Source organism: Saccopteryx bilineata, chromosome 4 (genome assembly GCF_036850765.1).
Source record: "Saccopteryx bilineata isolate mSacBil1 chromosome 4, mSacBil1_pri_phased_curated, whole genome shotgun sequence".
NCBI lineage: Eukaryota > Metazoa > Chordata > Mammalia > Chiroptera > Emballonuridae > Saccopteryx > Saccopteryx bilineata.
Window position 1 is genome coordinate 127235566 of NC_089493.1, and position 27187 is coordinate 127262752.

At 41.5% G+C, this 27187-nt stretch overlaps 1 protein-coding gene across 5 annotated transcripts in view; it reads right to left on the reverse strand.

The window, feature by feature from the left end:
* Positions 1 to 27187, reverse strand: part of MYO9A (myosin IXA) — a 290547-nt gene that overhangs the window by 57031 nt on the left and 206329 nt on the right. For 3 of the 5 annotated variants that reach the window (XM_066277973.1, XM_066277974.1, XM_066277970.1), the window contains 3 exons: positions 25787 to 25886; positions 25064 to 25276; positions 13331 to 13443 (listed from right to left, as the gene is read on the reverse strand). In XM_066277973.1, coding sequence (XP_066134070.1) covers positions 13331 to 13443; positions 25064 to 25276; positions 25787 to 25886 — 426 coding nt within the window. The remainder of the gene's footprint in view (positions 1 to 13330; positions 13444 to 25063; positions 25277 to 25786; positions 25887 to 27187) is intronic. The other 2 variants (XM_066277972.1, XM_066277975.1) reach the window with 2 other exon arrangements.

The following is a 27187-nucleotide window of genomic DNA, read 5'->3' on the forward strand; positions in this document are numbered from 1 at the left end:
GGAAGCCTTACTGATAACAGAAACAGTCAATTAACATATATTTTGTATGTTATAGGTGTTATATACTGTATTTTTACAATAAAGCTAGAGGAAAGAAAATGTTATTAAGAAAATCATAAGGAAGAGAAAATACATCTATAGTACTGTATGTATTTATTTTAAGAAATCTACATATAAGTGGATCCAAGCAGTTCAAACCCATGCTGTTTAAGGGTCAAATGTACTGGGGTGAATAGGTATTATTATCCATACTCTACTCATGAGCAAATGAGGTTCAGTGGGTTGATGGAGCTGGAGGTTAAAATGAGGTCTATCTGGTCTGGAAGCCCATGATCTTCTTTCTCTTGTTCTTTTTTTTTTTTTAAAAAAAATGCTTCTTACTAAACTTATACATTCATATAATCTAAAGAAAAATTTTCTACAAGGCTCATTATAAATGACAGCACCCTTCTGCCATTCTCATTCCTTTTCTGCTTCCTAGAGATAACCCTTTTGAATTTAACTGATTCTTTCAATATTTATTATTCTTATATTGCTATCACACTTGTGACCACAGATAATGATTAAACATGTTCCATCATTTTTGTATTACAACCTCCACAACAGAAATGTGCCCCGATATACAGTATTTTCTCTTAGTAATATTCACTATTTTTACTATGTAAATAATAGTCACAACTGAGACATGTAGTATACTGCCTAACCTCCATTTTTCTATGGTTAATAAATGTTGTTTTACATTTGCTTACTTTCCTATATACAGTTCACCTCCAAGGGTTTCCCCATTTGTAGGTATCTTCTCTCAACATGTTCAAACATAAGGGCACTCCATCAAGCTTCACATTCTTGAAACCTCTCCCAGAGCCGTCTAACCTGCTGCAATCTGGCATGGTTTCCCTCACTGCTTGCTGTACAACTCCTATCTGAGAAGTTATTTTAACCATCATAATGGAGGTTCCTTTTGTCTCTATTGTTTTATAATGACATGCCTCTTGGTGTGGTTCTATTTTCATCCATTGTGTTGTGCCCTTTCTATCTAAAAACTAATGTCCTTTAATTCTATAAAGTTTATTTGAATTATTTATTAAGGATTTAATCCCTTCCATTTTCTTTTTTACCTTTCCAGAGCTCCTATCAGTGGACTGACTGAAGAGCTCCTCTACTTTTCTTATTTTTTTCTCTTCCGTCTGTCTGTTTGCTCAACTTTCTGTGATACTGTCTTAACTTCCTAACACTTCTTAGTTACTTTTTTATGCTATTAATTTTTTAATTTTCAAAAGCTCCTTTTATTATGAAGCTTCTCTTTCATGCACTCTGTTTGGTTTCATTGGTATAGTTATATTTATTTATGCAGGTCTGCTGATAGTTATACTTGTCTGTCTTAAAGTCCTCTCCCCCCACCTCCATAGTTTATTTCTTCAAAGTTATATTTTATCCATAGTTTTAGTTTCTTTCATATAAGATGTTTCCTCAAATATATGGAGATCAAAACGTGTAAAAAATAAAAGCTGTCTGGAAGATCTAGTGCGGACTGGTGGGACTCCCAAACTGTGTTCTTCTTTGTAGAGTTATCTGGCTGGTCTGTTTTGTAGGGAGAGCCCCTGATACCAGTATTTCTCTTTCCTAGAGGGTTGGACAAAAAGACCCAAAGACTCTTCGAACCACCTACTTAGAGGGTACATAAAATATAGAAGCTGAGTCAAAAAAAAGCTAGGCTATCTTAATGTTCAGTAAGCAAACACCGATTAAATAAAACCCCTGTGCCAAACGTGAACCCTAGACTTCAAATGTATCCGGTGACCTCCAAGTGCAGAGATCTTCTCTTTCATCCTTTCTAGGGAATAAATCTCCTCTTCTTTGCTAAGCTTGGGGAACTTCAATCAACCTGATACTTCTTTCTCAGCTTTTACCCTGGCTTAGGATTCATCTATTGTTAGGTTCATGGAAGTGTGCTGTGGCTGCTAGAGTCTAACTCTTGGAGGAGCAGGAACAGGGAAGGGCTGATAGGGTCCCTGTGAGGCCAAGAACAAAGAGATCAGCACAAAGTTGGGCAAACATCCTGCATTCTATTGGTTAGAGACCCTTATCAGAAATTTATGTTTGAAATTCGCCACTGAGCTAGACCCTTCCCCTGTTGCTATGTTGCACGCGACCCCCCTAGCGAAAGCGGAATAGCAAACTGCCACATCTGCTTCTGTATAATGCTTGCTCACTTAGGATATATAAGGACCTAGTTGTAAGCGCCAGGCGCGACTCTTGTTTGCAGCCCCTTGTGGGTACGGTGTCTCCGGACGCCTTGAGAGTTCGTCCCTGCGCAGGTTAAACTTGGCCAATAAAGTAAGATCTAAACCTCTGAAAGTCTCCGACGTTTGTTCTCGCACTTGGTGGATGCAACATTTCGGGCGTTGGCCGGGAAATCCCCCAGTTTGGAGACCGGATGGGCAGCTCGAGCTGAGTAAGTATTTACTGAGGATCCTCTTTTGGTTTTGGGCTCTGGAGCAAACAACCCTGAGGTAGTAGGTGGGACGCTGCCGGTAACCTACCCAGGACTTTCAGAGGCGGGATGCCACTCTCTGAAATTTGGTTTTGCTAACATTAGAAGTGACCGGTCACGTTGGGGTTTTTATTTGCTTGCGCCACGCTGCGCCGCGTTAATTTTGATTTACATGTCATTCTCGTATGTACAAAAGTTAGATTTTCTCGTCTGCTTCTTGCTAGTCTGTATTGTTTGTTGTCCCCTTTTATTTCTCCCTGATTTTCTTAGGATGGGCCAGCAGGAATCTATACCCGGCTCTCCACTTGACTGCCTGCTGAAGAACTTTTCTGATTTCCAGAGGCAGGCCTGGGAATACGGGGGCCCACCACCTGACCCCGAATTTCTCCGAACCTTAAGTTAGCTAGAGTGGCCCACCTTTAATGTAGGATAGACCACAGAGGGTACCTTTGACCTTCCGACTTTATTTGCTGTTCGAGCCACCATCTATAGGGTTTCCCACCAGGACCAATATCTGTACACAGACGTCTGGGTCGATATAGCTACCGAACGGCCCGCATACATTAGGAAGTATTTGAAGGGAAACCAGCAAGGCAGACAGGCAGTTTGCCTCACCGCAGGGGAAAAGAAGGTCAAGGAAAAGGGAAAGGGGGAAGCCCAGGCCCTGAAACAGCCTCGTAGCCAGCTTAGGCTTTACCCAGTCTTGCCCGAACCACCAAAGGACCACCTAGACCCAGTGAATGCGCCTCCACCTTACCCGCATCGAGAGGAACCAGATTGCTCGCGTCAGGATGCAGGTAGGGTCCTGAGCCCACCCCACACCCATGGAGGAGTATTTTATGGGGAGGGAGCTTTGCCTCCGCGGGAGCTACCGCCATTTTGCCTCCGGCGGGAGGTGCCATTTTGCCTCTCCGAGAGGCGCCGCCAGCACCAGATGCTCCACCACGGGCACCTCCTCGCCTTGTTTATGTGCCCTTCTCTACCAGTGACTTATATAATTGGAAACATCAAAATCCCCCGTTCTCTGAGAAACCCCAAGGGCTGATCTCCCTCCTCAAAACCATATTCAGAACTCACCAGCCCACCTGGGATGACTGTCAACAGATCCAGCAAACTCTCTTCACTTCTGAAGAGACAGGATAATGCAGGAGGCCGCAAAGGCGGTCCTGGGGGAGGAGAGAGAGACTATGGCCGGGAGAAGGGAAATAGAAGACATACTCCCTTCTCAGCCCCCAGCCTGGGACCCTAATACTACCGGGGAAAGGGACGCGCTCCTCCAGTATCGCCGGGCTCTGCTGAGGGGACTCAAGGCAGCTGCGAGAAAACCTACCAACTTCAGTAAGGTTAGTGAAATCATCCAGGGAAGAGAGGAATCCCCAGCAGCCTTCCTAGAAAGACTCATGGAGGCTTATAGAGTATATACCCTTCTAGATCCTGAGGCAGAAGAGAGCAGGAGACTAGTAAATATAGCCTTTGTGACTCAGGCTGCTTCAGATATTAGGAAAAAGCTTCAGAAGATAGAAGGATTTGAAGGAGAAAATAGAAGCAAGCTATTAGAGATAGCCCAGAAGGTGTACGTCAGGGGTCCCCAAACTACGGCCCGTGGGCCACATGCAGCCCCCTGAGGCCGTTTATCCGGCCCCTGCTGCACTTCCGGAAGGGGCACCTCTTTCATTGGTGGTCAATGAAAGGAGCACATTGACCATCTCATTAGCCAAAAGCAGGCCCATAGTTCCCATTGAAATACTGGTCAGTTTCTTGATTTAAATTTACTTGTTTTTTATTTTAAATATTGTATTTGTTCCCGTTTTGTTTTTTTACTTTAAAATAAGATATGTGCAGTGTGCATACAGATTTGTTCATAGTTTTTTTTATAGTCTGGCCCTCCAACGGTCTGAGGGACAGTGAACTGGCTCCCTGTGTAAAAAGTTTGGGGACCCCTGGTGTATGTCAATAGGGATGATCTGGAGGTTGGTAGGGTGAAGGAAGTTGCCAAAATCCTGATTGCTGCCCAGAAACTTCCTCCCAAAGGGAAAGGGGGACAGCAAAAGGGCCAGGGACGGCAAATAGCCAAAGATCAATATGCCTATTATAAGGAGAAAGGGTACTGGAAGAGAGTGTCCAAGGTTGAAGGCCGACAGCCAAGGGCCAAAACAGGGCCCAGAGGTCTTGCTCCAAACCTTATACTGATGGGGCTAGGGCTCCATTCCTGTCAGCTCCCAGGAGCCCATGGTCACCTTAACAGTCGAAGGAAAGCCAATAGACTTCCTAGTTGACACGGGAGCCACCTACTCAGTCCTAAAGCAACCACAAGGACAAATTCAGAAGGCAACTACCAAAATAGTAGGGGCAACGGGCAAAGCATAAGCCTATCCATGGGCTACCGTAAGAATTACTAACTTGGGCAGAGGCACCATTACCCACTCCTTCCTAGTCATTCCAGACTGCCCTTACCCACTACTTGGAAGAGACTTATTGCAAAAACTTCAGGACACCATTACCTTCCGATGGGAGGAAAGCCCTACCAGGGACAAGGAGGCAGAGGTCAGCTTGGAGATAGATAACTGTCCCACTGTCTGAAGAATACTTACTTGCCACTATCCAAGGAGGTAAGGAGGAAGGAGCAGGAGTTCCAGATGCCCTGCGTGCCAGGGTACCTGAAGTTTGGGCGGAGACCAACCCACTAGGTTTGGCCATCCACCACCCGCCTATCCTGGTGCAGCTACTGAGCACTGCTAGCCCAGTTAGGATCAGGCAATACCCGGTCCCAGCCCGAGCCAGACAGGGCATTGCACGGCACTTGCAATGCCTGCTGAAGGCAGGTATACTCCGAGAATGCCAACCAGCCTGGAACACCCCGTTACTCCCCGTCGAAAAGCCGGGGACCCATGACTATCGCCTGCTGCAGGACTTGTGGGAGGTAAATGCATGGGTAGAGACTATCCATCCCATGGTGCCCAACCCGTCTACCTTACTGAGCTTATTGCCCCCAACCCATACCTATTATTCGGTCCTGGATTTGAAGGATGCCTTTTTTTGTATTCCCCTGGCACCTCAGAGCCAAGAGATCTTTGCCTTTGAATGGAACGACCCAGAAAATGGACTGGTGGTGCAGTTCACTTGGACCAGACTACCACAAGGGTTTAAGAATTCCCCCACCATTTTTAATGAGGCCCTCAGTAAAGATCTGCAGGCTTTCCGCTCCTCCCATCTGTTGATCATACTGCTCCAGTATGTGGATGACATCCTCATAGCTGCCAAGGACGAAGGAGAGTGTGAGGAAGCTACCTTGGACCTGCTACAAGATCTCGGGCGAATAGGGTATTGAGTCTCCGCCAAGAAGGCCCAGATTGTGACGCAAACTGTAAGTTATTTGGGGTATAACTTACAGGGAGGGCAAAGGACATTGTCCAGCCAGCGAATCCAGATGGTCCTGCAGATCCCCGAGCCTACCAGCAAGAGGCAGGTACGAGAATTCCTGGGTGCAGTAGAATACTGCCGACTGTGGAACTGGGCTTTGCAGAACTAGCTAGACCCCTACACGAACTAACCAGGGGAAAAGAAGAACAATTCATATGGACAGATAAAGAAAAAGCAAGCGTTCCAAGCACTTAAGGAGGCCCTAGGGACTGCCCCAGCTTTGGCCCTGCCAGATCTGGCCAAACTCTTTCAGCTATTTATAGCAGAAAAGCTATTTATAGCTCTGGGGGTACTAAGTCAGGAGCTCGGGCCGGGGAAGAGGCCCGTCGCCTATCTGTCCAAGAAACTTGACCCTGTAGCCTCGGGATGGCCAGCATGTCTGAGGGCACTTGCTGCCACCTCAATACTAGTCAAGGAGGCTAGTAAGTTGACTTTGGGACAGGACATCCAAGTAATTGGGGAACATTACGTAGAGCAAGTGCTACGAGCATCTCCTGACAGGTGGCTATCAATGCAAGGCTGACACAATATCAGGCTCAGTTGTTGAACCCTCCGTCTGTTCAGTTCCTCAAAACAACAGCCCTGAACCCAGTGACCCTGTTGCCAATACCAGAGTCCACAGTGGATCACAGTTGCAAGCAAATCCTTGACACGGTGACTGGCTCCCGCCTGGACTTAAGGGATCAGGCCTACGAAAAAGCAGACCTGACTCTCTTTACTGATGGGAGTAGTTTTGTCAAGGATGGACAGCGGTATGCAGGGGCAGCAGTGACTACGGGAGATGAGGTCCTATGGCAGAAAGCGCTGCCCGCAGGGACATCTGCACAGAGGGCAGAGCTAATAGGACTAACCAGGGCCTTACAGATAGCAGAGGGAAAAGTTGCCAACATCTACACTGACAGCCGTTTTGCATTTGCCACCGCCCATGTTCACGGAGCCATATACAAGGAGAGAGGCCTCCTGACAGCAGGGGGAAGGACATTAAGAAGCGCAGTGAAATTCTTGCCCTCCTCGACGCCATTTGGCTACCTACCAAAGTTGCCATTATCCACTGCAAAGGACACCAGAAGGGGGATTCTCCTATTATAAAAGGTAACAACCTAGCAGACTCAGCTGCAAGAGAAGCAGTCACTGGACCACAGGAAAGCCTTCTGCCATTGCTGCCTAAGCCAACGCTACCTCCGGATCCTAGATATTCCCCAGAAGAAGAGCAGGAAGGGATACAGTTAAAGGGGAAGAAAAATCAGCAGGGATGGATAGAACTTCCTGACTCCCGGCTCTATTTACCCCAGGGAATAGTAAGGGAAATAGTGAGAGATATTCATAATAGCACTCACCTAAGGCAGAATAAGCTAGAACAACTTGTCAAGAAATATTATTCTGGGCCCAACATCAGGGATATTGTTCACTCCGTTGTCCCTAAATGCAGCATCTATGCCAGGGTAAATGCCCAGAATAAGAAGTTGCCTCCCTTTATGAGGTATTGGGGGAAAGCTCCTGGAGAGTTATGGGAAGTAGATTTCACAGAGATGACCCCTGGGAAGTCAGGTTATAAGTATCTATTAGTATTAGTAGACACCTTCTCAGGATGGGTGGAAGCATTCCCCACGTGAGGAGAGGCTGCTTCCAGTTTGCAAAGTCTTATTAAGGGAAATCATACTTAGATATGGCATTCCCCTAGCCCTAGAATCAGACAATGGACCTGCATTCATCTCTAGGATATCTGAAGAACTAGCTATACTAAGGTAGGTATCAACTGGAAATTGCATTGCATTTATAGGTCCCAAAGTTCAGGACAGGTAGAAAGGATGAACAGGACTCTAAAAGAGACTATAATTAAACTGAAGGAGACAGGTGAAAACTGGGTTCACCCTCTTTAGAACTAAATGTACCCCTTATCTTAAGAAGTGGGCCCCTTATGAAATCCTGTTTAGACAGCCCATACCCCTTGTGCCTCGATTAACCAGAGAGGAATTAGAAGTTTCTAACCATAACTTCCTCAAGTCCTTGCAGGCTCTGCAGCACATCAGGAGTGAAGTGTGAACCCTCCAGAGATCAGCCAGCTCAGAAGGAAAATACAATCCCAGACTGCTGGAGTCACCAGAACCTGGAGAGCGGTTATGGATTCTCAACCACAGATGGGGCAACCTTGAGCCACGATGGAACGGACCATTCCAGGTACTCTTGAGCACACCTACAGCTGTTAAGGTAGCTGAGAAGCCCTACTGGATCCACCTCTCCCTCGTGAAGCCGGCCCAACCACCCGACGAAGGACCTCGGAGATGGCAAGTCAAGCGGACCCCTGGAGAGCCTCTAAAGCTCACGTTCTCCTCCACTTAGGACTAATAACTTTATATTGTCTACCCAGCAAGGAACTGGAGTTGCAGGAATAGGTTTTAATCAGGACAGCAGATGGCACAGTTATAGCACAGAATAACACCTGGGATAGTAGCAACCCCATAACCCTCCAAGCTGACTTATCAAAGTTTTTTTTTGAAGAAAAATTCTGTGATTCACCAGCAGCTTGGAGACATTCTGATTCAGCCAGGAGCCCACTCTTAGATGACTGGCCTAGCTCATACACCGCAGGTAGTAAGTGTTCACCCCATGTTAAGAATAGGGCTTTATGGTATACTCCACACTATGCTTGCCCTGAACCCCCTTCCGGACAACGCCGCATTTGCGGGTCTCACTCAGATTATTTTTGTAAAAAGTGGGGTTGTGAGTCACTTGTCAGTGAATTTCAATGGAGTCCACCTAAACCAGACCTAGACATAAGTCTTTTTTGATTAGGAACTAGATTAGGGGGAAGAAGGCCCAGTGATGGTTGGGACGATGACTGTGCTAAAGATAATTGTAACCCTACTATCATTACAATTAAGAAGCCTAAATACCCAAGTTGGAATTCAGGAAAAACATGGGGCCTAAGACTATATGTAACTGGACATGATCCTGGTACCTTTTTCACCATCAGAAAACTTCCTACAAAGAACAGACCTCTCCTTCGAGGAGCAGGAAGCGGGCTGCCACTCAGGCCACCTAGGCCCCATCAGCCTCCCGGCAGTACCTGAACTCCCGGATAATAAGACAGGCCCAGACCAGAACGGAGCTACCACGACTCCTACTACAGACTCTTTACCAGTCAAGCCAGAAGGGCAGGACCATAAATTGCCTTTTTACACTCCCAGCCCATTACTGGAAAGACCACACCACCAAGAGATGTATGCCCTAGATTTACTGGATAAGGTATTTCCCTTCTTTAACAGTACGCAGCCTGGAATCACAGTCTTGTTGGCTATGCCTTAGTCCCAGACCTCCTTTCTTTTTTTTTTATTTATTTTTTTTATTTTTCTGAAGTTAGAAACAGGGAGGCAGTCAGACAGACTCCCGCATGCCCCTGACCAGGATCCACCTGGCATGCCCACCAGGGGGCGCTGCTCTGCCCATCTGGGGCGCTGCTCTGTTGCAACCAGAGCCATTCTAGCACCTGAGGCAGAGGCCATGGAGCCATCCTCAGCGCCCAGGCCAACTTGCTCCAATGGAGCCTTGGCTGCGGGAGGGGAAGAGAGAGACAGAGAGGAAGGAAAAGGGGAAGGGTGGAGAAGCAGATGGGCGCTTCTCCTGTGTGCCCTGGCCGGGAATCGAACCTGGGACTCCTGCACGCCAGGCCGACGCTCTACCACTGAGCCAACTGGCCAAGGCCTCAGACCCCCTTTCTATGTAGGGCTAGGGGCCAACACCTCGAGAGAAGGAGAACTGGCTCCCAATACAGTAACCCTTACGAGGGACCAAAACCAGGATCAGATAAAAGATTGTTTCTCTGAAGGATCTCTCACTTTAGCAGAGTTCCATGGGAGGAGGACCTGCTACCTTCTGGCAAATTTCACCTTAAGTAACTCCAATTATAGTGACTATTGTCTTAACCAAGAAACCCTACCTGCCACCCTAGAGGGCCCAAAAGTAATGAAGGCTCCTGAAGGACTATGGTTTGTGTGCACTCAAGGTATCTTCAAGTGTATAGTCCCCACTCATCCTGAGCTTTGGGTAAGTGCTTATATTATCCCACAGGTATATCTATATAGAGGAAACCCCGAATTTCTTCTTATTCCCCCGAGGAGGGAAAAACGAACCCCACTCCTTATCCCTATCATAGCTACCATAGGAATTGTAGGTTCTGCAGCTGTAGGAACAGCATCACTCATTCAAGGAGAAACCACCCTCAGACAGTCATCCAAGACCTTCTCAAAGGATATCGCACTCCTTCACGATCAGGTAATATACCTAGAGAAGCAAATAGACTCCCTCGCTGAGGTAGCCCTTCAGAATAGGAAAGGGCTAGACCTCCTCCTCCTTAAGCAGGGAGGAGTGTGTGCTGCATTAAGAGAAGAATGTTGGTTTTACACTAACCACTCTGGAGTAATTAGCGAGAATATCATGACACTTACAAACATTAAGGAACAGGGACCCAGAAGAAGAAAGCTCTAGCTGGTATGCCTCCATGTTTAAGACCTCTTCTTGGTTAACTACCTTCATATCCACAGTTGCTGGACCCCTCCTATTATTCTTATTGGCTCTTGCCTTTGGACCAATAATCCTTAACAAGTTCCTTGCCTTCATTAAAGAAAGAATAGAAGTAGTGAAGTTAATGGTTCTGTCCCAACCTTATACCATTCTTCCCACTGATGAAGAATCAAGGGTTTGATTTATGCCCAAAAGAGATGGGGGAATGTTAGGTTCGAGGAGGTGTGCTGTGGCTGCCAGAGTCTAACTCTTGGAGGAGCAGGAACAGGGAAGGGCTGATAGGGTCCCTGTGAGGCCAAGAACAAAGAGATCAGCACAAAGTTGGGCAAACATCCTGCATTCTATTGGTTAGAGACCCTTATCAGAAATTTATGTTTGAAATTCGCCACTGAGCTAGACCCTTCCCCTGTTGCTATGTTGCACGCGACCCCCCTAGCGAAAGCGGAATAGCAAACTGCCACATCTGCTTCTGTATAATGCTTGCTCACTTAGGATATATAAGGACCTAGTTGTAAGCGCCAGGCGCGACTCTGTTTGCAGCCGCTTGTGGGTACGGTGTCTCCGGACGCCTTAAGAGTTCGTCCCTGCGCAGGTTAAACTTGGCCAATAAAGTAAGAAGATCTAAACCCCTGAAAGTCTCCGACGTTTGTTCTCGCGCTTGGTGAATGCAACACTATCAAGACATTTAAAATTTGTCTACTTACTTTTTGGATACCACAGTTTTATTATTATCTTCTGTTGTTTTGTTGTTGTTTATCCTGCACAGGTTTTATCATTTCAGCAATTTTGGAGCAAGAACTTGAAATTAAATTTATATACTTAGTCTGCTATCTCCAGTAATATGTTCTTTCTAGTTTGCCAAAAGTTTGATCTCCAGGATAATTGCTCTGGATTTGAGTTTGCTCAGATTATGCCTCTGTAGTCATTAAGGAAGTAGTCTTTATCAGGTCATAAACCAGATAAACTTCAATGTGATCTTTAAGTGTTCAGTGAGGGCCCAATTGCCTTATATAACACAAGGAACAAAGCTATTTATTTACTTATTTATTTAGCCTGCTTAACTTTTCTTTAGGTATTTTCTAGAGTCAGTTTTGATAGTAAATATTTTTCTTAAAATAGATCAATTTTATTCATACTTGAAGTTCATTTTAAAAAATATAAAATTACTTTAAAATTTCTTCTATACCTGTAATTCCTTCATCCTTAACTATAAAATTGGTTTTTATTGTGAACTCACTGTATTTTTAATTTTTCTCTTTTTAAAATTTTTTAACCACAGTCCACATGCAACACCATTCTGCAATTTGTACAGCAAAGTGGCCAGAGAATCCCCCCCTCACAGTGTCTATCTGCTGCCCCAGGCTGCATAGTATTTATCTTGATGTTATTACCTATATCACCTGTGATGTAATCCACATCTCTGTAGCTATTTTGTAAATACCAATTTGTACTGCTTAATACCTTCACCTTTTTCTCTCAGCACCCCCAACCCCCTCCCCTATGAAAGCTTCTGAAACCCCTTTTTTCTAAAAGCTGTCTATCCTCTGTGTCTGTAATTCTGTTTCTATTTTGTTTAATTATGGGAGACTGCAAACTGACAAAGTCCTCACAGTTTAAGGCTTAAGCTAAATGCTAAATAAACTCTTCCACACACCTCCATGTTGGCTGTGAAGCTGAGTGTTTCTACTTGTCCCACTCCTCACCTTACCTGCTTGATTAAGCTGCTAGAGGCAATTTACATGCCCTTCCTCTCACCCTTTTTTGTTCTGATGTTGGTTGATTTCAGTTATACATGGTGGGGGGGATTCCTCTTTATGCCTTAAGAGGATTCCTGTTTATGCCTCAGATATGTGACTTTGTATCAGAGACGTCCTTATTTGCATAGGGCTCTGCACTATGTAATAAAGCAAACAAGGTGGGGGGTGGAGGGTTGCTTTGCTCTGGCTTCCTATCAGCTTACAGAGACCTCTCTATCCCAATACTTCTTTTCTCTTGAATTTATTTCTTCATTCCACACCATTCTCACTCAGGACCTGGACAATTACTAGCCCTGCTGGTCCGTGGCAGTTAATTTATATTGTTCATTACATTCCACATATAAGTGAAATCATATGGTACTTGTCTTTCTCTGACTGGCTTATTTCACTTAGTATAATGCTCTCCAGGTCCATCCATGCTGTTGCAAATGGTAAAATTTCCTTCTTTTTTAAGACCAAGTAGTATTCCACTGTGTAAATGTACTACAGCTTTTCTATCCCTTCATCATGATGGGAACTTGGGCTGCTTCCATATCCTAGCTATTGTAAATAATATTGCAATGAACACAGGAGTGCATATATTCTTTTGAATTAGTGTTTCAGGTTTCTTCAGGTATGTTCCCAGAAGTAGAATTGCATGGTCATAAAGAAATTCCTTTTTAATTTTTTGAGGAACAGCCACATTGTTTTCCAAAGAGGCTGCACCAGTCTGCATTCCCACCAGCAGCGCACAAGGGTTCACTTTTATCCACATCCCAAAAATATTTGACAAATAAGAATTCCACATACTCTCTTAAAGAAAATATAATTATATTCCAAAAGATTTTCCCAGTTCCATTTGTAAAACACTTAACTCAGACTAGACTCTACATCCAAAACTGAAAAATAAGGTCTAATCTCCTTTTATAATAAAAAAATTACAGCTCATATAATAATTTAAAGACTATCGAAATCTCAGAAAGATAGAGCTCATTTTATACATCACACAGTAAGTAGGTACTTAATACTTGAAAATAGATAAATTTCAAAAGTAACTGCTCTATCAATTATGCTTTTAAAAAAAGGCTAAGTATTTAACTATAGTCAATTAGGAGATAAAATTGTATTTCCCTATTAACTGTCAGTGTAGACTTTATACCTTATATCCGAATCTGAAGCCTTCTGTCTCACTGCCAACTTTGTGATCTCTCCTTGAGACATGGTCTTATGAAGCTTTGCTTCTTCATCAGCTGAAGAAAATCGCTGTGATGTCTGTAATGATTACATACGTGAAAGACTTTAAAACCAAGCAACTGTATCATAGTACTGTAATTAAAACTCAGGTTAAGACAAATTTTTCAGAGTTACATCTATTAAAAACAGACAAAAATACATTAATATTATTCAGAGATTTACTGACATTAAAGAACTTGTTAAAACTCTATTAATAGAGTAATCTGAAGTAAAAGAGAACTTAGGTCAATGAAAATGCTAAATATGACCCACCAGCCCATGTTTTCTAACAGCTTAACAAAGAAGACCAAGTGGAAAGGTAAGTAAAATGTCAAAATCATCTAGATACAGACAAAAGATCCAGGATCTGATAAATATAAAATGCTAAGTACAGTCTTTCATACTTCCTTATTTTTATGGCTTAACTTGCTATTATAGATTCTTATTATATCCAGTAAAGAATTTAAAAGGGCAACTACACAGAAAGATAAGAAAAACCTAAGGAACAAAGAATAAAAAATCACTATCACTATTAACAGTCTAAATTATAAACAGTTCACAAGGCTATCAAAGTGGGACCTGACTTTCAATTTGGCAATTCCTGTGCCATATGTTTACAATGTGCCCTTTTAAAGGCAATCCCATTTGAAGGAGAAAATTTCTTGTTACTTACTCAAGTCATTTCCTAATACTTCATTTTTCTATAGTTATAAAACGTATCTTTCCTTAGCCCTCTGATCTGCTTGACTTGGGCCTTATCAACAGAAACTCTCTTGAGTAGTTAAAATGTAAAGAACAGACTTTTGCTCCTGGCACAGGCAGTAACAAGGACCCATTTTATCCTCTTGCCTACAACAACCAGAAACAAAAACCCATCCAAAATAATGTGAAACAGCAGTTCTCAAGATGATGGACAGTCTCCCCAAGAGATAAGAAACAAAGGAACGAGTCCTGCAGCTGCCCAGCTGAGGGACTTGAGACAGTTTTCAGGCTATGACAGAGAGCCTCGACAGGTGAACCTTGGCAGACTCCTTGAGTTGAATACGTGAATCTGAACATCCAGACAGATCAAAGTGACTAGAAACCAAAGGAGTACTGGAGAGGAAAGAGATGCACAAAGAACTTTAGAGACCTTCAGAACTAGCCATTGGTATTTGGTTGAGTACTTATCAACACTTCTGTGTCAGACCACTACCAAGCACAGGGAAAGGGCCAGCTGAAAGGATAAAAGAGAACAGTGCTCAGCATCCACCAACAACCAGCAATTCTAGTGCCTGTTCCCAGAGTCAGATCACATAACTTTATGACTCCCAGGGCACTGTGTGAGAGGACAATGAGCATTTTGCCTCCGTGGGAAAAAACAATGCCTCAACAGATTAGACCAAGTACTTCTCTCTTTATACCTAACAAATCTTTATTTAATAAAAATTATAGGGCCCTGGTCAGCTGGTTCAGTGGTAGAGCGTCAGCCCAGTGTGTGGAGTTGCCGGGTTCGATTCCCAGGGGACACAGGAGAAGCGCCCACCCTCCCCCATCTCCTTTCTCTCTCTCTTCCCCTCCCGCAGTCAAGGCTCCATTGGAGCAAAGTTGGCCCGGGTGCTGGGGATGGCTCCATGGCCTCTGACTCAGGCGCTAGAATGGCTCTGGTTGCAATGGAACAACAGCCCAGATGGGCAGAGCATCGGCCCCTAGTGGGCTTGCTGGGTGGATCTCGGTCAAGCGCATGCGGGAGTCTGTCTCTCTGCCTCCCCGCTTCTCACTTCAGAAAAATACCAAAAACTAAAAATAAATAAATGTATATATTTAAGGTGTACATGATTTGATTTACATATAAATAGTAAAATGATTACTGCAGTCAAGCTAATTAATGTATCTCCTTATATCGTTACTTTTTCGTTTTGCTGACTAGACCACCTGAAATCTACTCTCTTGGCAAATTTCCAGTATTTAAAACAGTGAGCCTAATAAATTTTTTTAAAAAACCTAAAAGGACCAAGTTGCTTCCAGAACAAAGCTTTGGAATATTGTTAGAATATAACAGCCTTAAGAATATTAATCAAATACAAATATCCAACAAGGAAAAATTCACGTCAGGCATCCTGTAAGAAATAACCAGGTGTACGAAGAAGTACAAATATACACTGAGAAGAGGGAAAAAAATGAACTCATCTACAATGAATCAATACTATCACAAATGTTGGCGAGTACTGGTAATCAAAGAACTAAAGAGACAAAACGTAAAATGGCATGATTCAAGGCGGCATATGTTTGAGGCATTGCTTCTGAGGTACAAGCAGACAGAAATGAAAGAAGATGTAGCCACCAAAGAGCAGCAGTCATGGCTCAGCACTACACCAGGGCATGGGCTCATCAAGGGCCACACTAAGAAAATGAGCAAGCTGAGCCAGAGCCGCCACTGTGGGCACCTAATACACCATGTTCATGTGGGACACGATCCAAGAGATGTGACTCTGCCTCCTACAAGTGGCATGCCGTGGAGCCGCTCAAGGTCTCTAAGGACACAAAGGCCCCAAAGTTCATCAAGAGAAGGGTGGGGAGATCTGTGCCAAAAGAAAGAGACAGGAGCAAAGTAACATTCTTGTACCCATGAGGAAGGCAGCAGCCAAGGACCAAGCCCCATCTCCTCTGTAACAAAACATGTTCAGGAAAAAAAAGGGAAGGAAGGGGTACCTTTGGAGATTAGGCAGTGTAGAGAAAAAACAGCAGAAGGGGAAAACTTGGAATCCAATTCCCGCATGGAATGCAAAAAAGAAGAAAATAATGGAGGACACAACAATGTCTCTGCCAGCACAAAAACAAACAAAGCCAAAACAGGGTGTTTGTAAAAGAAACTGAACTTAGTCCTGGCCGGCTGGCTCAGTGGTAGAGCATCGGCCCAGTGTATGAACCTCCTGGGTTCGATTCCTGGCCAGGGCACACAGGAGAAGTGCCCATCTGCTTCTCCACCCCTCCCCCTCCCCTTCCTCTCTGTCTCTCTCTTCCCCTCCCACAGCCAAGGCTCCATTGGAGCAAAGTTAGCCCAGGCACTGAGGATGGCTCCACGGCCTCCACCTCAGGTGCTAGAATGGCTCTGGTTGCAATGGAGCAACACCCCAGATGGGCAGAGCATCGCCCCCCTGGTGGACATGCCAGGTGGATCCCAGTCAGGCTCATGCAGTCTGTCTCTGCCTCCCTGCTTCTCACTTCAGAAAAATTTTAAAAATAAAAGAAACTGAACTTAGCTACACTGGTAGAAATGGAGCCCTTGAACTCATTATAATATAAACTACACAAATGGACAAAATGAATAAATTTAAAACATACAAAATCTACACAAGCTACAATAAGAAAACAAAGAAAACGAGAACCAAAACTCAAACCAAAACAGCTCAGCTGATTTAACCCCACCTCCCACCATCCCTTGGATAAGAAAACAAACAAGAAGCAGAAAACTAACTCAAAAATGAACTCACAGATAATAATACCAGGAAGAAATTTAAAAAACGTTGAATGAACTTAGTAAAGAAATTAAAAAAAAAAACAGTGAAATTAAGACTATCTTATAAGATGCCTAAGGAAAAGAAGTAAAAATGGAGATTTAAAGAGGACTAAATAAAGGCAGGAAGATAATAAGGAATACAATGTGAGATAAAAAAATAAGTAAGAAAGGGTCAGAGAAAATTGGTGGCTGAAACGAAAATAGGAAAAGAAGAAAAAAACTGATTAATAATTAGAGTTCCTAAACAAGAAAAGCAAAACAAAAGAACAGAACTAAAATTTAAAATAATAATCCATTAAAACTTCAAAAATAAGGTGAGAGAAATACTGACAGAGTCCTGCAAGTATATGGGATAACTAATCTGTAATGATCAACTTAAAAGACATATCCTAAACTTTTTTTTTTTTACAGGTACAGAGAGTCAGAGAGAGGGATAGATAGGGACAGACAGACAGGAACGGAGGGAGATGAGGCATCAATCATCAGTTTTTTGTTGCGACACGTTAGTTGTTCATTGATTGCTTTCTCATATGTGCCTTGACCACAGGCCTTCAGCAGACTGAGTAACCCCTTGCTCGAGCCAGCGACCTTGGGCTCAAGCTTGTGAGCTTTTTGCTCAAGCCAGATGAGCCTGCACTCAAACTGGCAATCTCGGGGCCTCGAACCTTGGTCTTCTGCATCCCAGTGCGACACTCTATCCACTGCGCCACCACCTGGTCAGGCCATATCCTAAACTTTTAACATAAAGAAAAATTTCTGAAAGTCTCCAAGTAAAAACATCAAATAAAGAGGGCAAGGAAATCAGACTGGCAATAGACTTACCAAAAATAACAAATAAAGCACGTAAACAATGTAACTGTATTTTCAAAAAACTTAAGGAAAGAAAATATCAATCAAGGATTTTATATATAGCCAAGATATCCCTTCAAATATCAAGCTTTAAGAACTACTCAAGGAATTGCATATCTATGCACCCTTCATGAGTAATCTACTAAGAGAAGAACTTCATCCAACTAAGAGATAAATAGGGAAACATCAGCAAGATATTTAATTTCATCATTCATTGTATTTAACAGTACATCTAAATCAAAAGCAAGGCAGGGACTACAGTAAAAGAATAACATGCAAAATTACATATTCTGATAAAGTAGACAGACACCTAAAAAACAGGAGTAGAAGAGAGAAAAAGAAGAGAATAGAATAATTCATCAATAGTTGGCTAATAGTAGGTGAGAATTAGAGAATATTATTCATTTAAAAATTACTAGGGAATAACTGGTTAAGAACTAGTAAATTAAAAGCATTTTAAAAAGTAATTTTAAAAGCCATTTTATAAAGGTAAACCAAACCACAAATATAAGAACACAATCTTATATAAATATAAAAAATTTTTTTTAAATAAAAGGAAATGTAACACAAACATAGCAAATTTAATGTAACACAATAAAAAATAAGACTTGAGAATGAATCTATCAGTTACAATAATAAATATAAATAGATTTAATGCATCTATAAAGAAAAAAATTTTTAATGTGGCTCACAAAGCAGGACCAAAGTATACTATGTCAAAAAACACATATCTAAAACAAAAGTATCCATAACAGCTAATAATAACGGGATGACCAAAAGTATTCTGGGCAAATAGAAATAATAAGAAAACAGAGACTGTGATATTACTATTGCGAAGAATTCAAGCAAAAGGTATTGAATGTGACAAATGACACTTTTTAAAACTTTTAGTAATAAGAGATTTTAACATAACATTATCTGTATATAAAACAGATCAAGTGTACAAAAAACCAAAATTATAGAAGACAAACAACATAATCAATAAGGCAGAGGTTATAGATAAATATTGAAATTTTACACTCTAAATAGAAAATATACTTTATCAAATGTACATGGTACATTCACAAAAACTGATCACAGTCTGTAAAAAAAAGCATTACAAATATTCTTTGATCACACTGTACTAAAACTATAAATTAACAAAGAAAAATTTTAAGGCTCTTCCCCTAAAAACTAAAAATATTTTTATTATACAAGTTTTGGATTTAAAAAAGGAATAAAACTAAAATTACATTTAAAAAAATAACTTGCACATTAGAATAAATAAGATGCATCTAAAGTAGTGGTAAGAGCCTGACCTGTGGTGGCGCAGTGGATAAAGTGTCGACCTGGAAATGCTAAGGTCGCTGGTTCGAAACCCTGGGCTTGCCTGGTCAAGGCACATATGGGAGCTTCCAGCTCCTCCCCCCTTCTCTCTCTCTCCTCTCTCTTCCTCTCTGTCTCTCTCTCCTCTTTAAAAATGAATAAATAAAATTTAAAAAAAAAATTTAAAAAATAAAGTAGTGGTAAGAAAATTGGTAGCCTTAAACATTGTATCAATAGAAATAAATTAAATAAATGATTCCAACCCCCACTCAAAAGGTAGAAGAGTGAGAAAGTAAACCAAAAGAAAATACACAGAGATAAATAACAAAGGTTAAAAGCAGAAATAGTAAGGGGGAGGGGGAGGGGCACAAAGAAAACTAGATAGAAGGTGATGGAGGACAATCTCTCTTTGGGTGATGGGTATGCAACAGAATTGAATGACAAGATAACATGGACATGTTTTCTTTGAATATATGTACCCTGATTTATTAATGTCACCCCATTAAAATAAAAATTTATTTATTAAAAAAAAAGAAATAGTAGGCAATGGGGGGAAATGACTTGCTAACTTAAAAAAAAAAAGGAAGCCTGACCTGTGGTGGCACAGTGGATAAGGCGTCAACCTGGAAACACTGAGATTGCCGGTTCAAAACCCTGGCTTGCCTGGTCAAGGCACATATGGGAGTTGATGCTTCCTGCTCCTCCCCCTTCTCTCTCTCTCTCTCTCTCTCTCTTTCCCCCCCTCTAAAATGAATAAATAAATAAATAAAAATTTAAAAAAAATTAAAAAAAAAAAGGAAAACACATAAATCTACAAAATTAGAAATGACACAAGAGAAAAAAACAGTAACACAGGAATTTTAGAAATATCATGAGACTACTAGACTACTTACTTTCCAAACCTTTATGCAAATACATCTAAAAAGTTATATGAATTGGATAATTTCATAAGAAAAATATTATTTACCAAAATTGACCATATCAGGTAGACAGCTTAAAAGACTAATTTCACTAGAAGAAACAGAGGAACTTCTGAAAGAATTATGTCACAAAAAAAGTGCCAACCCCAGATGCTTTCAAGTGAAATTCTACAATATCTTCAAAGAGCAGAGAGTCACAATGCTATAAACCAGTGGTCCTTAACCCTCCGGCCGCAGACCAGTACCAGTCCACAAAGAAAGAATAAATAACTTACATTATTTCCGTTTTATTTGTGTTTAAGTCTGAACTATGTTTTATTTTTTTAAATGACCAGATTCCCTCTGTTACATCCGCCTAAGACTCACTCTTGACGCTTGTCTTGGTCACGTGATATATTTATCCGTCCCATCCTAAAGGCCAGTCTGTGAAAATATTTTCTGACATTAAACTGGTCTGTGACCCAAAAAAGGTTGGGGACCACTGCTATAAATTATCTGTAACTTTTTGTCCGGGAATAAAATACACATATAAATACTAAGTGTATTTAACAGTGTGGCTGTTGTCTGGGGGCCACCAATCCAAACCTCTTATGTCATAAACTTTGTTCACTACCAACCAGTTTTCCAACTTTCAAGACCTACCTCAAAATCACTACCCAAGGTCCTAAAATCCTACAGGCATCCTCTCTTGACTTGCCCTTTCTGAGCAATTACTAAGACCTAGTCAAAAGGGGTTTTCAGACTGACCAGGTGGTAGCACAGTAGATAGAGCATAGGACTGGGATGTGGAGGACCCAGGGTCAAAACCCTGAAGTTGCAGGCTTGAGCACGGACTCACCAGCTTGAGCAAGGGTATAGCAGGAAGTGGCCTGACAAAGGATAGACACTCAGATAACTTTATTAGAGGAAAAGAGAATTTATTAAAATCCGGTCGAGTACATGAGGATAGTAGCTCCAAAGACACATGTTCCCCAAAGTTGATTTTCTTACAGGTTACATACCTTTTACAGAATACATGCGTCCATGCAAGGAGCTCCCTTTATAGAGGTATACATTACTCTCATGACTCCAGAAGGGGAAGATAAGTTTTGGTGGGTCAGCAAAGGGGAAGGGGTTTCTGGACCACTGGTGGTCTCAGTTATGTACAGATCTTGCTATTCTTGCTTTGTATTGTGACTCTCAGCATACTCATCTAGAGAATTTTGGGATGTAGTTAATTTATCACTGGCTGACTTGGTTACTCCTGCTGGCTACTTTCCCTTGTATTCTTTTTGTTTCTTCCTTCTCAGGGAAGAGGAGGCCTGCCTTTCTTCCCTCAAGGAGTCACTTGCCTGAGCGTGGGATCATAGATATGGTCTATGGCTTGAGCCCATGGTCACTGGCTTGAGCCCAAAGGTTGCTGGCTTGAAGCCCAAGGTCACTGGCTTGAGAAAGGGGTCACTCACTCTGCTGTAGCCCCTCCACTCCTGGTTAAGGCACATATGAGAAAACAATCATTGAAAAAACTAAGGAGCTGCAACAAAGAATTGATGCTTCTCATCTCTCTCCCTTTCTGTCTGTCCCTCTCTCTGATTCTCTGTAAAAAAAAAAAAAAAAAAAAAAAAGGGGATTTCACTTAAATAAGCTAATAAACTTAGCCTTAATTAATCAACAGGTATTTCTGGCAGTTTTTTTGTGGAGTGGACAGCAGAAAGAAAATTCAACACAGATAAATAAGTATCTCAGAGAGTAACCAACAGAAATAGGAATATAAGAAGTGACAACAGTTTTGGGGGGAAAAGGAATGAGAAATTTAATTTTATCATATTGTAGATAAAGAAGACAAATTCAGAGAGCTATTTGGGAGTCATAACCATAGAAATGATTGGCTTAACTGGAGAAATGGCAGAAGAAACTATGCAAAGAAAACTGTAACATTGTCTATAACAATCCTATCAATAAGGGACAAAAATGACTTTACTAACTCACCATTCAGAAGATTGAAAGACTAAAATACTATATAAAAGCCACCTTAAAAATACTGCTAGCAGAATGTGTTACTCTTGTTGGGTAAAAGCCACCACAGTGGGTATAAGAAGTGAGTGAGAGCAGCACATACAGAGATGAAACAGTTATTTAAATGGTAGAGTAAAAGTAGGAAATTAAAACGAACACACACAAATACCCCACCAAAGTCTTAAAAATATTACTCGTCTCCACTCCTCCACAGTTGGTTAACAACTGATAAACAATTCATCAACTTAGGAGGTAATGCTTATCAAATTCCCTTCATGTAATTCACTTACAACTAACTGTCTTTATCCCATTAAGTATTTCACAACTGTAAAGGTCATATGGCTTCTTCCAAGATCCAATGGAAATGACGCACTTCTTAGGCAAAAGTCAGTGATAAGATCACTTTGTCCACGGGAGGAAAACCCCCCACAAAACTATCCTGTTTTTAAGAATCCATGTGCCCAGAAAAATCAAGCCCATTTAAAATCCCAAAGATATAATTCCACTTAGAAACAATTAGTCTTCATCTTCACAATATCAGATAACATTAGAACATGACATATTTTCAAGATAAACCAAAACACACTTTAAAACTGACCCTACCCTTCCCACCCCCAACCCCACTAAGTATCTAGCACAGCATATTCTAGAAAGCAAAGCTGCTTCATGCAAGTATCCACCAGAAACAACCACCACCTGTTCTTAAAATAGCCAGTGATGAAACAGAGGGCAGTTAGAAGGCTGAGAGTTGACTAACATACTACAACAGGGGTTCTATAACTACTGGCATGCAGTGACTGTCAAGCAGGTGAACAGAGGCAGAGGCAGAGGCTAACAGCGAGAAGGCTCCAAGGGGCTGAATGCTCTAAGCAGAAAGCCCAATCTCCTGGTTCATCTCAGTGGAATTTTCAGTGAGAAAGAATTCTACGACCAAAAGGACTATGGTTTGTAACAAAGGAAACTCTCAGGAACAAAGCAGCAATTACAAATGCTAAGTTTATCCACAAATGAAAATTTTATTTATGCTCTACAAAATAAATTAAGTATGCTTCCTGATATATATGCAGTACTTTTCATTAAAATTAGTTTGCTTCATTACATAACTTCATCTTTAATAATCATATAAGAATATATGTTGTTATTTGTAAGTTCAAAACTGGGTACCTCCAAAATGGAGTTATTTTATCCTACCTGAAGAGAGGGATTTGGCTCTAATTATTGATATATTTATTAATGGATACACAGATTATTCCCAACTTTTACAGTCCTACAGTTTGGCTCAGGGCAATTACTCATTTGTCTAATTAGAGAATTGGTAGTGCATTATTGTGTGTTGTTTTTTCTTTCTTAAAATATAAACTGTCTTTTAAAAACTGAGTATCTCTCCAACAAAAGATAAATAAAATGAGAGTACCCTGGAAATTAGCAAATTTTAAAATAACTAGATCTTTTGCACAAATAGCTTAAAACAGTTTAAAGATAAAATATTTAATGAGTCAAAAGAAGATCACACTAAAATTTACCTCCTTTTAAAAAAAAATAACAAGATTTAACTTGATTAAGGTTCTACATGGAAAAAAACTGCCTGCCACTCCAGTCCACTCCATCACTGACAGTGTTTAGCATGTATCATACATGCAGGGTCCTTATAGGGTATATTTTCCAGGACAACTCCAAAATCAAACACTTTACATCCACAAATACAGTCATACTTGTCAAACTATACATACCTAATTTGGGCTGAGATATGAATAAAAAGTTATATTCTAAGTCAGGGGTCTCAAACTCGCGGCCCGCCGAACAATTTTGTGCAGCCCGCAGACTAATCCACGAAGTTCAAAATATTTTGGATAAAATTAAGTAAGCCTAGGGGCTTACTTGTATTTTTCATTTCTCTAGCATCCTAGCTAGATATTAGCTTAGTTAACAGCAGTTGTGATGCGAACTACAGTTTCTGATCGTTTTGTGACACTGAGTAAACTGCATGTACGATTGTGCTTGTTGTACTAATTTTTTTTTGTTTTCAACTGCAGTGAGAAAAGTGTTGCGTAACAGTTGCCTTTTGTAGACCTAGTGCGGCCCGCCAAATGGCTGTGATCTTGCTCTGCGGCCCACATGCTGAGTTGAGTTTGAGACCCCTGTTCTAAGTGAAAATAGTGCAGCTAGCTGTATTCACTCCTACCTCCAACATTATAATCTGTGATTAATACAAACTCACATTATATACAAAACCTTCTTTCTGGCTGGGATGGTTGAGAAAGATATTTTTGGCATGGCTCATTAAATTAAAATTTTTAAATTCACATATATTGTCTATTACCAAAAAATTAAGAACAATTTTAAACAAGTTTAAAACTTGACAGGTTTAAAGGAAAAATTTAAAACAGGAAAATAAAAAAGAGAATACCATTTCAATTAAAAGTTATTATATTGTTTAACATGATTAAAGAGGGATCAGCAAACTATGACCAACCCACTGGCTATTTTTATAAATAGTTTTATTGAACACAGCCATGCCCATTTATTAACATACTGTCTATGGCTGTTTTCACTCTATGGAGGCAGAGATAAGTAGTTACAACAGAGGCTGTAAATGTTTACCATCTGGCCCTTTACAGAAAAAATATTTGAGGGTCCCTGTTCTAGACCTTTCAAGACATAACACAGAAAATTTCTACATTAGTGCCAAGTTATCCTTAATGTTGCCAATTCATGATTTGACATACCCTGTTAAACTGCCCTTCATCTTACTCCTATTAAATTAAAGTTTAGTCCTGGCTGGTAGCTCAGTTGGTTAGAGTGTCATCCCATATACCAAGGTTGCCGATTCAATCCTGGTCAGGGAACAAACAAGAATCAACCAATGAATGCATAAATGAGTGGATCAACAGAGCGGTCTCTCTCTCTCTCAAAATCAATCAATAAATTTATAAAAATATATAAATTTAGCTAATTTGCTGTATTCTCTGAGGTTTCCCATGTACAAACCATTATATGGGGAAGAAGCTGTGAAGGTTAGCTTTAGATTAGCAAAGACTATTCCCATCAGATTTGCCTTTTGCCTACTTTTTTCATATTGTTATAAAATTACCATTTCGGAGTCACTGTGAGAAGCCTGACCCAGGCTGGGTGTTGGCTCTAGCTCAGAGTGAGAAGGTTGGTCAAGGGAGAGAAGGGGCTCAATGTCCTCGCAATCATCTTCCTCTGTATCCCCCTCCCCATCAGCAAAAGTACCTCTAGTCAAGAAATCGGAGCGCGTCCGCGCCATTCGAGCTTTCTTTTTATGGGCCGGTCTGGCAACCTGCTTGACCAAATGATAAAACAAATAACACAACAATGTTTTGTTTTGGAGATTTCACTGGATGATGCCAATGAAAGACATCAGAGAGTTCATGAATGTCTTCAAACATCCCGCCACCCCACCATGCCATTTCTACTAGAAGTGACAGAGATAACCACAGGCAATCCATATACATTACACCGGACAAGGATGAGAATGGAAGCTAAATCTACATTGTTCTTCTCCATAGCCAAGGAAGTCACCTTTCACTGCCATAAGTCACCAAAGTCACTTGCATAAATTGCCCAATTTTTCTTAGCAACTTCTTTTTTGTAAATACAATCTGAGTTTTTAGGCACCATTCCCTGCCTGAAGAACTTCTCCCCAGGTGTACTTAACTCATGTCTTCTTTCTTTATAAACTCTTGGGAGTAAATGGGTAGATGAGATACTATAATAATAATTTAATAATAATTTCCAAAATAGCGCAAATCTATTTTGCATAGAACATAAATAAATAAAATTCCATACTTACCTCTCCTTGGCCCAGCCCAGTTAACTTCCCAGGTTTCCAAGTTGGTTCATCTTGTTTATGGAGTTGAGGATTTCCACTGCTTAAGGATTCCTTGTTGATGCTTAGGATAAAAATCAGGATCATATTTCAATTCCTAGTAGATATCCCATGGCAGCAGTCTTAAAGTATAGCATGAAATACAGTATAACAAGCCAGGTCAAAGAATTCCAGCAAGTTCCATACATGTTTCCAGAACTTATTCAATTCCCAAAACAATATATCAAAATTTTTCTGCTTACCTAATTGATACTATTATCAAGAATTTACGTGTATGAATGAATTACTAAAGGCCCTGTCCTGGTAACCACTGGGCATCATCCCCTATGATGACCTATGTTTAAGAACAGTAGCAACATGGCACCCAAAATGGCAGAGTAGGTAAGTACAATACTCGAACCCTCACACAACCACATCAAAATTAAAGCTAACCTACAGAACAACCATCATTCAGAACTATCTGAAATCTGGCTGAATGGAAGTCCTACAAGTAGGGAATTAAAGAAGCCACATCAGGATTAGTAAGAAGATGCAGACGTGGAACGAGCTAGTCCCACACCCATGTATGGTGGTTTAAAATTGGGAGGGATAACTCAACTGGTTTGGAGATTTCACTGGATGATGCCAAATGAAAGCATCAGAGAGCTCATGAACTACTTGAAACATCCCTCTGAGGAGTCTGGGGTCCTGTCTCAAGGTTCCAGAGCCAGGAAGAGAAGTCCTCATAACTTCTGGCTATAAAAATTGGTAAGGATTGTGGCTGAATGAGACGGAAGCTGCTGGAGTCTGAAATAGCTCCTCTTAAAGAGCCATGTACTCAGACTCACGCCCTCCAAGCTCCAGTGATGGGGCATCAGTTATAAAGAAATGAGGGACTTATGGGGAAGAACTGGATTATTAGGCATCAAGGCAACACCTGAAGGTGGGAGTGGGGGAGGGGGGAGGTAGGGGTGGGATAGCCTTCTTCTAGACAAAAGCACTGGCAGAGGCCTTTGGTGCTTTTCTTAGACCTCACCCCAACAGAGCTGACAGAAGGATGCCATATCTGAGTCTACATCAAACTGGCTCACACTATTCACCCCACCATGATGACTCCCTAATACTCAGCCCCACCCAACTTGCAAGCCCATCCAAGCTGTGGCTTTTCCATGCAAACAGCCTCTTTTGCCTTGTACTTCAGACTTTTCTAAAATTTCTCAAAAAGCAACATCTGGTCTCTGCACACCTCATACTTCTTGCTAAGTGACTAAAGGTGGGAGAAGTGGCAGCTGGCATTGGTTCACAGCCTGGCCTCTTCTGGGCACCTCCAACCCAGCACAAGTAGCAGCCATCTGCACATCACTCTGAAGCTTGTGCCAGGTGACC